The sequence below is a fragment of the Armigeres subalbatus genome, chromosome 1 (assembly GCF_024139115.2).
Source record: "Armigeres subalbatus isolate Guangzhou_Male chromosome 1, GZ_Asu_2, whole genome shotgun sequence".
NCBI classification, from domain to species: domain Eukaryota; kingdom Metazoa; phylum Arthropoda; class Insecta; order Diptera; family Culicidae; genus Armigeres; species Armigeres subalbatus.
This window is the reverse complement of record NC_085139.1, coordinates 35,322,886-35,334,247: the sequence shown is the minus strand read 5'-3', so window position 1 is coordinate 35,334,247 and position 11,362 is coordinate 35,322,886. Positions and strand designations below refer to the sequence as shown.

Sequence of the window (11,362 nt, the reverse complement as noted above, 5' to 3'; positions counted from 1 at the left end):
GTTTTACAGAATGGCTGATTTCTGAAATACTTTGAAGGTTTACACTTATTCAGTGGAATAAAATCAAAATAACATTTTCAAACCATCGCCAACTTCAAACTTTTTTTTTTTCGATATACGCCATTGTTGATTTTCATGTAATTGCTTTCACGCCCAGCTGCACTTCGCGTGGTGAAATTTTGTATCGCTCCTGTATTTTTTCTTGCAAAACTTTTTCCGTACAGAATGGTAAGGTTGAACAAGTCACTGTAGATTATTCTTATGCATAACAGTTTTCCATGGTGTCTAAATTTCCTTTTTATTTTGTTATAACCCTCGCTTTGCTATCCCTTTCTTTTGCCTTGATTTCGTTATGTGCCACCATCGTGTTTGGCTAAAACTGCTAGACTACAACAACGCTTGATTTGATTTAGTAACCCGAATTGCTGATAAACGAATTAAACTAAATTCCAAATTTCCAACCCCAAACAATGGACGACGAATTGTGCGTAGTCGCCGGATATGCAAGTGTGGACAAATGACTATCTCCGAGGCACAGGCATGGAAATGTACACCGAGACGCTCAGTCCGTCTTTCATTGGCATGCCATTTGCGCAAGCCACAGAGTAAGTTGAGGCATCCGAAGTAAAACCAACAATCTTCTCCACCAGCAAAAGAACCACCCTATTTCGAAAGTACTTCTTCTACTTCTAACTACTACTACTACTACTACTATTGCTACTATTACCACCACTACAAAATACTAAAACAAATAGCGATCTCTACCGTTTGTATCTATATGAACCACGTTCACCAGAAAGAAAAAAAAAGTACCGGTTAGAAACGGTCACGACACTATCACCACTGTTAGTCGTGTGTGTCTGTAGAGAACACCCTTTTTGTATTCGTGTCTGTACACAATCACCACAATGCAAAACGTTCGAAGCAGTTCGAAATTACTGAACAAATAGTCGATGCTAACTATCGAGTTAGGTTAGGTTTCCGAAATCGAACGAGGCACCCCGAGATCAAGTATCAAAGTTAGGAGCAGTCATGTTAGCAACCGTTTCAAGTAAAGGAAGTGATATGTGTGTTTGTCGATGTCTTTGTTTGTATCTTCAATGCTTTCCTGCAAGTTTTACCAAGCAATATACAGATTCGGTTCGCTTCACCACTCCCTTGTTTCTGCAATTATAAAGGCTTCACGACCACATCTGCACGCACCGGTCTCATTGTTTGACAGTTGCGCCGAAAATTCTATTTTAAGCAGTTCTGCATACACCCTGGCTCATTGTTTCACTTTGAATGTTTGCGTTTTGAGTTGTGTTTTCTATTCAAGCTGTAATTTTTAGTTCGATTTAAATTATTTCCAAGAATTGTTGTCGAATTCTTCAAAAACACCACTCATAAATAACTTGACCCTTGATAACTTGTTTACCCAGAGTTTTGAGAATATCGTTCATTGCGGTGATAATGTGCATTTTATTACTAAGAGTACAGATCCATCCAGTAGCATTTGAGTTTTATAATGGTTTTATGAAAGTCTTGTCAAGCAAATAATGGCTTTCATGACCGTTATAAAATCAAAAATGTTACTTGGGATGTGGCTTGGTGGGACTCGAACTCACAGTCCCCTACTCTCTAAGTCTTGGTAACTCCTAACACTACGGGACCACTTTGTGGTCATCAGAATCCGAGTACATCCGCATATTATCGTTAGCTCATTTGTTTTCAAATTGAGCATCCATCACATGTGTTTCTCAGTTTTAAACCCATAGTCATTCGAGCACAAATTGGTCATTATCTAGAACGTCAACTTACTTAGTCATCTTTCATCATTTTAAATCCTTGTCGTTTATAAATTCCTTCCCTGTTTTTAGGAGCTTGCCCTTCATAATCGCCTAGATTTCTTTCCTATTGGGCAAAGCTCTGGCGAGTTAACGGCGCATTTGCCTTCCAGAGAACAAAAAACAACATTGTTGGCTTCGTACCACTTTATCGTCGGTTTTGATACGATGCCAGTTCCGGCCAAAACAGAGTGTCTCCTTCGTGGGATCGGAGAAAGGGTAGGCACTTTTCTTTATATATTTGATAATAGTGCCGGTCGTTATGCACGGCTTGTTGTATTCGCCGCACTCACAGATCGCCTGCCACACCTGGCGACCTTCTTCTTCCGGAACTTCCCCAAAGTGATATTCTATCCTAAATTGAAATATGTCCGAGAGAATTTCCGAAATTCTTCCGAATTTTCAGAAAAAAATTTGTACAGAATTTCCTAAGTGAAATTCTTCCGAATTTCCGTAGAGAAATTCTTCCGAATTTCCGAAGAGAAATTCTTCCGGATGCCCGAAGGAAAATTCTTTCGAATTTCCGTAGGGAAATTCTTCCGAATTTACGTAGGGAAATTCTTTCGAATTAGCGAAGGGAAATGATTCCGAATTTCCGATGGGAAACTTTTCCTAGTTTCTGAAGCGAAATTCTCCCAAATTTCCGAAGGAAAATTTTTCCGAATTTCCTAAGGGAAATTCTTCCGAATTTCCTAAGGGAAATTCTTCCGAATTTCCTAAGGGAAATTCTTCCGAATTTCCGAAGGGAAATTCTTCCGAATTTCCGAAGGGAAATTCTTCCGAATTTCCGAGGGAAAATTCTTCCGAATTCCGAAGGAAATTCTTCCGAATTTACGATTTCCGAAGGGAAACTCTCCCGGATTTCCGAAGGGAAATTCTTCCGAATTTCCGAAGGGAAATTCTTCCGAATTTCCGAAGGGAAATTCTTCCGAATTTCCGAAGGGAAATTCTTCCGAATTTCCGAAGGGAAATTCTTCCGATTTTCCGAAGGGAAATTCTTCCGAATCTCCGAAGGGAAATTCTCCTGAATTTCCGAAGGGAGATTCTTCCAAAATTTCCGAAGGGAGATTCTTCCGAATTTCCGAAGGGAGATTCTTCCGAATTTCCAAAGGATTTTTTTTTCCAAATTTCCGATGGAATATTCTTCCGAATTTCCGAAGGGAAATTCTTCCGAATTTCCGAAGGGAAATTCTTCCGAATTTCCGAAGGGAAATTCTTCCGAATTTCCGAAGGGAAATTCTTCCGAATTTCCGAAGGGAAATTCGTCCGAATTTCCGAAGGGAAGTTCTTCCGAATTTCCGAAGGGAAATTCTCCCGAATTTCCAAAGGGAAATTCTCTCGAATTTCCAAAGGGAAATTCTCCCGAATTTCCGAAGGGAAATTCTCCCAAATTTCCGAAGGCAAATTCTTCCGAATTTCCAATGGGAAATTCTTCCGAATTTCCAAAGGGAAATTCTTCCGAATTTCCGAAGGGAAATTCTTCCGAATTTTCCGAAGGGAAATTCTTCCGAATTTTCCGAAGGGAAATTCTTCCGAATTTTCCGAAGGGAAATTCTTCCGAATTTTCCGAAGGGAAATTCTTCCGAATTTTCCGAAGGGAAATTCTTCCGAATTTTCCGAAGGGAAATTCTTCCGAATTTTCCGAAGGGAAATTCTTCCGAATTTTCCGAAGGGAAATTCTTCCGAATTTCCGAAGGGAAATTCATCCGAATTCGAAGGAAATTCTTCCGAATTCTTCCGAAGGGAAATTCTTCGAATTTCGAAGGAAATTCTTCCGAATTTTCCGAAGGAAATTCTTCCGAATTCCGAAGGAAATTCTTCCGATTCCGAAGGAAATTCTTCCGAATTTCCGAAGGAAATTCTTCCGAATTCGAAGGAAATTCTTCCGAATTTCCGAAGGGAAATTCTTCGAATTTCCGAAGGAAATTCTTCTTCCGAATTTTCCGAAGGAAATTCTTCCGAATTCGAAGGAAATTCTTCCGAATTTCGAAGGAAATTCTTCCGATTTCGAAGGGAAATTCTTCCGAATTTCCGAAGGAAATTCTTCCGAATTCCGAAGGAAATTCTTCCGAATTTCGAAGGAAATTCTTCCGAATTTCCGAAGGAAATTCTTCCGAATTTCGAAGGAAATTCTTCCGAATTTTCCGAAGGAAATTCTTCCAATTCGAAATTCTTCGAATTCTTCGAGAAATTCTTCGAAGGAAATTCTTCCGAATTTCGAAGGAAATTCTTCCGAATTCCGAAGGAAATTCTTCCGAATTTCGAAGGAAATTCTTCGAATTTCCGAAGGAAATTCTTCCGATTCGAAGGAAATTCTTCCGATTCCGAAGGAAATTCTTCCGAATTTCCGAAGGAAATTCTTTCGAATTCCTAAAGGGAAATTCTTCCGAATTTCCGAAGGGAAATTTTTCCGAATTTTCGAAGGGAAATTCTTTCGAAATTCCGAACGGAAATTCTTCCGAATTCGAAGGAAATTCTTCGAATTCGAAGGAAATTCTTCCAATTCCGAAGGGAAATTCTTCGAATTTCGAAGGAAATTCTTCCGAATTTCGAAGGGAAATTCTTCGAATTCGAAATTCTTCCGAATTCGAAGGAAATTCTTCCGAATTCGAAGGAAATTCTTCGAATTCGAAGGGAAATTCTTCCGAATTTCCGAAGGGAAATTCTTCCGAATTTCCGAAGGGAAATTCTTCCGAATTTCCGAAGGGAAATTCTTCCGAATTTCCGAAGGGAAATTCTTCCGAATTTCCGAAGGGAAATTCTTCCGAATTTCCGAAGGGAAATTCTTCCGAAATTCTTCCGAATTTCCGAAGGGAAATTCTTCCGAATTTCCGAAGGGAAATTCTTCCGAATTTCCGAAGGGAAATTCTTCCGAATTTCCGAAGGGAAATTCTTCCGAATTTCCGAAGGGAAATTCTTCCAAATTTCCGAAGGGAAATTCTTCCGAATTTCCGAAGGGAAATTCTTCCGAATTTCCGAAGGGAAATTCTTCCGAATTTCCGAAGGGAAATTCTTCCAAATTTCCGAAGGGAAATTCTTCCGAATTTCCGAAGGGAAATTCTTCCGAATTTCCGAAGGGAAATTCTTCCGAATTTCCGAAGGGAAATTCTTCCGAATTTCCGAAGGGAAATTATTCCGAATTTCCGAAGAGAAATTATTCTGAATTTCCGAAGGGAAATTATTCCGAATTTCCGAAGGGAAACTTTTCCGAATTCCCGAAGGAAAATTTTTCCGAATTTTCGAAGGGAAATTCTTCCGAATTTCCGAAGGGAAATTCCTTCGCATTTCCGTAGGAAAATTCTTCTGAATTTCCGTAGGGAAATTCTTCCGAATTTCCGTAGGAAAATTCTTCCGAATTTCCGTAGGGAAAATCTCCTGAATTTCCGAAAAGAAATTCTCCCGAATTTTCGTAAGGAAATTCTCCCGAATTTTCGAAGGGAAATTCTACCGAATTTTCGTAGGGAAATTCTACCGAATTTCCGTAGGGAAATTCTACCGAATTTCTGTAGGGAAATTCTTCCGAATTTCCGTAGGGAAATTCTACCGAATTTCCGTAGGGAAATTCTACCGAATTTCCGTAGGGAAATTCTTCCGAATTTCCGTAGGGAAATTCTTCCGAATTTCCGTAAGGAAATTCTTCCGAATTTCTGTAGGGAAATTCTTCCGAATTTCCGTAGGGAAATTCTTCCGAATTTCCGTAGGGAAATTCTTCCGAATTTCCAGAGAGAAATTCTTTCGAATTTCCGAAGGGAAATGCTTTTGAATTTCCAAAGGGAAATTCTTCCAAATTTCCAGAGAGAAATTCTTTCGAATTTCCGAAGGGAAATGCTTTTGAATTTCCAAAGGGAAATTGTTCAGATATTCCGAAGGTTTTTTTTTTCTAATTTCCAAAGAGAAATTCTTCCGAACTTCCAAAAGAAAATTCTTTCGAATTTCCAAAGATAAATTCTTTCGAACTTCCAAAGATAAATTCTTTCGAACTTCCAAAGGGAAATTCTTTCGAACTTCCAAGAGGAAAAGCTTTCGAACTTCCAAAGGGAAAATCTTTCGAACTTCCATAGGGAAATTCTTTCGAACTTCCAAAGGGAAATTCTTCCGAACTTCCAAAGGGAAATTCTTTAGAATTCCCAAATGGAAATTCTTTCGAATTCCCAAAGGGAAATTCTTTCGAATTCCCAAAGGGAAATTCTTTCGAATTCCCAAAGGGAAATTCTTTCGAATTCCCAAAGGGAAATTCTTTCGAATTCCCAAAGGGAAATTCTATCGATTTTTCAAAGGGATTTTTTTTCGAATTCTCAAAAGGAAATTCTTTCGAATTCCCAAAGGGAAATTCTTTCGATTTGTCAAAAGGAAATTTATTCGAATTCCCAAGGGGAAATATTTTTGAATTCCCAATAGAAAATTCTCTCGAATTTTCATAGGGAAATTCTTTCGAATTCCCAAAGGAATTGTTTTTTGAATTTCCAAAGGGAATTTTTTTCGAATTCCCAAAAGGAATTTTTTCGAATTCCCAAAGGGCAATTCTTTCGAATTCCAAAAGGGAAATTCTTCCGAATTTCCAAAGGGAAATATTTTCGAATTCCCAAAGGGAAGTTCCTTAGAATACCCAAATGGAAGTTCTTTCGAATTTCCCAAGGGAAATTCTTTCGCTTTTGAATTTCTTGAGGGAAATGCTTTTGAAATTTCAAATGGAAATTCTTCCGAATTTCCAAAATATATTTTTTTTAATTTCCAAAAGGACATTTTTTCGAATTTCCAAAGGGAAATTCTTTAGAATCTTAAAAGGGAAATTCTTCAGATTTTTCAAAGAGGAATTCCTTCGAATATCCGAAGAGAATTTTTTTCGAAATTCAGAAGGGAAATTATTTCGAATTTGCGAAGGAAAATTCTCCAAAGCTCCGAAGGAAAGTTCTCTCAAATTGCCGAAGGGAAATTCTTCCGAAATTCAGAAGGAAAATTCTTCCGAATTCCCTAAACGAATTCCAATTCTTCCGAGTTCCATAAGGAAAATCTTCCAAATTTCTGAAGGTTAAATCTTTCGAATTTTCTAAGGAAAGTTCATTCCGGAGGGAAATTGATCTGAATTTCCAAAGGACAATTTTCTGAAATTCACGTTGGAAATTTTTTCCATTTTTTCGAAAGGAAATTCAACCATTTTGATGAAGGGATACACTTTCGAATGTCCAAAGACAAATTCTTCCGAATTTGCCTTTGGACAAATTTCAAATGCAAATTGTTTCGAATTTCCAAAGAATCTTTTTTTCCCTTTTTTAAAATAATTTTGTTAATATCAAAAGAGAAATTATTCTGAATTTCCAGATCTAGATTCATATGAATTTCAAAGGGGATTTTTTCTCAATTTTCAAGGGAAATGCTTCCGAACTTACGTAGGAAATTAATCCGAATTTCGGAGAAATATTCCTAAGTTAACTTTCAAAGTTCCAATCCAATATTTATTTTTCTTTTTTTAGCTATCAATACATCAACCAATTGAAGCGACGAGTCTCAATAACACGTGCCAAATACATAGGAGATTTCCAATAAGTCTCCACGTATTTTAGTGTATAATCGTACTCCCTTTAGTTTACCTCAAATAAAATGCTTTTCCTAAAAACAAGATTCTTCATGCAAAAGTATGCCTCCCTTTGCTTACAATTTATCGCTTTCAGTGTGCCTCGATGATGAAATCTATTCATAATTGCCTCCAAGAACTTGGCTTGAAATCATGCTTCCCTTTTTTCTTCCGTTGCCATTGTCCATGCTCGCAATAGATGGCCTGTGTAAATAAGAAGAAAAAAAACGGCGCCGCGTAGTAACGAATGATACTATCCGAACGGTTTTTACATTCTCATGAGCTCAAAATGAGTTCATTCGTTGGACTAAGGCCTAGCGGAAAAATTGCTTTGGAACCAGAAGATGTTGTTGATTTCAAATCAAAGGAAGCAATTATTCAATCTTCCATCAGTATAGGTGTGTTCGTCCATGGGTCACTTTTTAGGAAGGTTAGCTTCCTATTACATAGGTGTTGAAACCAGTCATCCAGGTATTTCCCCCGCGAATAGTTTTTTCATTAGCGGATGAGCAGTTTTATTTTATTTCTGAATATTTATTTTTCTGATGTTTATGTTTTTCTTTAAATAAATGTTTTAAATCATATGAGTGTCTCTTTATTTTGTTTACAATCGTGTCATCAAGTTACCTTCTGTTGGGCAAAGTTTGGTAAACTGATTTAATCCAGTTTGCATTTCAACATAAACGATGTTTTAATTTGGTTACGTAATTATTTATTGTTTTAAGTGTTTTCATTCATTATGCGCTTTTCGTTTCCTGATTTCATCGATTCTCTTTACTACCGCCTACTTGCAGTCGCCAGATACGCAGGCCTGGCAAAATGATTACCTGCAGGGTACCGGATGTGAGATGTATACCGAAACCTTGTCACCTTCTTTTACCGGCATGACTTTTCCACAAGCCAGCGAGTAAGAACCCTGTTTTTTGTCTACCAGTACTAACTTCCCCTAACATGCCAACATAGCGAACTATGGTGCGGCAAATCCCGGAACCATTCCCCCAACTCTGCCTTCCTTTTTGCCTGTATTCTCTACTCTTTCATTTCCCCTCAAAAGTACAAGTCGTGTTCCTCTTGTGTGTTGATTAGATCTCAATATCCTATTGCATTCGTTTTGCAGTTTGTTAACCATATCTAATCACACCTTAAACTTTTGGATTCCACCGGAATGTCTTATAATGACTAGTTTTTTTTTGCTGGACTGCTCATTTTTAACGTAGAGTAGAACTTGCTTCCCTCATTCGGAATAAAAACGGGTCCATTCATTCTCATGGAGTGAGCAGACATCTACTATTTAACAACTAGAATAGACTGCAGCAACTCATCGAGCGCCAATCACCTGCTGTACTGAAATTTGTAGTGTTTTGAATTTTGAATTGTTTTATACTAAGAGTACCTGAATTTGAGCCGATTGTTTGCTTCGACCAACCCACTGCCAGCAGCAGCTAGCAACATTCGAATATATGCAACCAATCAACCAAACTTACTAAATACATCACCAAATGCACTGCGCCATCTAAAATAAAAACCGTTCAATTTTGCTTGCAATTTTTGCTTCACTAGTTTTGATTTTGCTGTATAGTGTTTTTAGCTGCTCGTGGTTAATATTTTTATGCATGTAAATAGAAGCTGTACAACGGGATGCGATTTATTTTTATAATGAAGGGTTCAAATTTAAATATTCGTACAAACATCATAAAAAAAAGATAATAGGTAGGGGAACAGACGGCTTTGGCAGGTTTTGTTCTATTATTGGCAGGGGTTTTTTGTCGACTGTATTTTATGAAATTTGGCCACAATATTCTTTGATATGCAAAAAGAATGTTTGGGCCAAATTTGAGCATAATTAGCCATCAAACCCTTGACAATAATAGAACAAAACCTGCCAAAGTCGTCATTACCCCTAGTTGGTTGCTCACAAACAATGTGGCAATGCTCTTAAGTGTCTATCAATCATTATGACCTATGTATCCTTCTATTTATTTTCTACATTGAAAGGAAGTGTTTTATTTGCCTCTAGCTAACGATCAATTTGTTTTGATCAATCAATGCAATTGAACTGCGATTTGTGAGTTAGTTGTAAACAATAATGTTGGTACTATTATTGATTTATTGCGCAGCACTGCAATCTACTTAATATTCATCATTTAAAAATGTGAGCACAGAAACACAATCTCTAAAACAAGAACAAATGTTTGTTATTGGACAAAAGGTTCCACTAATTGTTTTCGCGATCTCTGCAATTTTGTGTCCAAAAGTACGCAATTCTTGCTAAGTTATGCGCTAGAATTGTTTTAGTGAAAACGAAATGTTAACCGGATGGTTTCTCAAATTTTCAAAGGAATTTCTCCCGTTATAATAAACCATGAACAATAACAATTACTTTTTATTTCAAATTCTTCTACCACGAATAAAATAACAATGGATTGTGTCGAGAAGTCGGGTGCTGACCTCTTAGTTCTCACTGTGGGAAAATTGTCGTAAAATGGTCATGGTTAAGTAAGCAGGTGACGTTGTTGGCAAGTCGTTAGATTATATCACTTGTTCACTGCTTCTATAACTGGTCCACTATTTTTGTAACTGGAATAGCAACACAGTAGTATTGGAAAGTGGAAGATTGCAAAACAGTATTTTATAAAGCGGTGCCAGCATTCACTCATTCACAACAGCGTTTGAAACGTTTCATTTTTCAATTAGATGAAGGGGAGCAATATGCATAAGCAAAACAAAGACTGCCTTAATGGCTTTGTTGAAATGATTTGATGGATATTTTTGCATTATGCAGCATTTAAAAACATAGCTAGCTGATGACATCTTAAAATGGTAGAAAACCACAATCATATTGATAATATTCACATTTAAAAATGGTGGTATTCTGTTTCCGAATAACTCTTGAGGCAGAACGCCCGCTAGGGCGTTTTGACTTGACAGTATGATAGATATTTCATCCAAATGTGAAAATTTCGATTTTCCTAGCTTCCTAACTATTTCTCGCATATTCTATAAAATTATAGGTTTAGATCTATAACGTCCATCTCAATCACTATGAGGCGTTTTGTCTTGTTGGGGGGAGGGGGTGTGATCGCTGCAGCAAAACATGACTGCAATAATTGAAATATGGCACTATAGCATACAAATCCAGATCGAAGTCCAGAAAATGACAATTTATAGAAGAAAGTGTATCGTTCGGTACGTCATGAGGGTTGAGTCATTCAATATCGGAACACATTGTTTATTTTCTAACGGGGCTTCTAGTGGCTCGGTTTTGATTATTTTCACTGCAAATTTATCTTTTTGTGATGAGTGGCATATTTTGAATTATGTTTATGCGGTAATATATTTTCTGGGATTTTCTTTAAAGTTGTAGATGAAAAACATACGCTTTTCAAAAAGAGATTAATTAAATTTTCAATATTGGTGAAGTTATTGGCAGTTTTCAATTTAAAATGGACTTTTTGACATTTCTCCACATTTGTGATCTAAGCTCGATAAAAATCATATTCTAGTTTTTTCGACCATCATATTTAAAATCATTTTGGAAATGTTTCCTGAGAGATCAAATTCCCAGAAAAAGTATTTAGAGTATTTGCCATCACTTCTCAATGTAGATTCTTACTGAAAAGAATAAGTTATATATCTTTGTTACATCTTTCTGTTAAATTGCTTTGTAATATCATAAAGATTGAGATTAAGCCCGGCTTATCAGTATTCATGCATATTCCGAAATTCAACCAGGTGAACCAAATACTTTGATCATGGAAGTGTTCTGACCTATTTCTTCGATGAAATTCGAGACGTCTTTAATCAAGTTTCCTACTCAACATAGAAAAATTCTAAATTATCAATATCCCTGGCGCCATGGTAATCTTGAACAGGATATAACTGTCACAATATATTAGTTTTAGTTATCGACTACAGATGGCAAAGGCATTTTTTTGTAAATCACCTGTCGATCATCATTTAGAAT

The 11,362-nt window shown here is 36.9% G+C and overlaps 1 protein-coding gene across 28 annotated transcripts in view; it reads left to right on the top strand.

Annotated features, from left to right (window-relative positions):
* The window catches only part of LOC134224057 (calcium-activated potassium channel slowpoke), a 289,103-nt gene that overhangs the window by 193,897 nt on the left and 83,844 nt on the right, over positions 1–11,362 (top strand). For 15 of the 28 annotated variants that reach the window (XM_062703499.1, XM_062703481.1, XM_062703432.1 and 12 more), the window contains exon 12: positions 8,193–8,305. In XM_062703499.1, the coding sequence (XP_062559483.1) occupies positions 8,193–8,305 (113 nt within the window). Of the gene's footprint in view, positions 1–492; positions 606–8,192; positions 8,306–11,362 lie in introns of all 28 variants that reach the window. The other 13 variants (XM_062703474.1, XM_062703423.1, XM_062703461.1 and 10 more) reach the window with 1 other exon arrangement.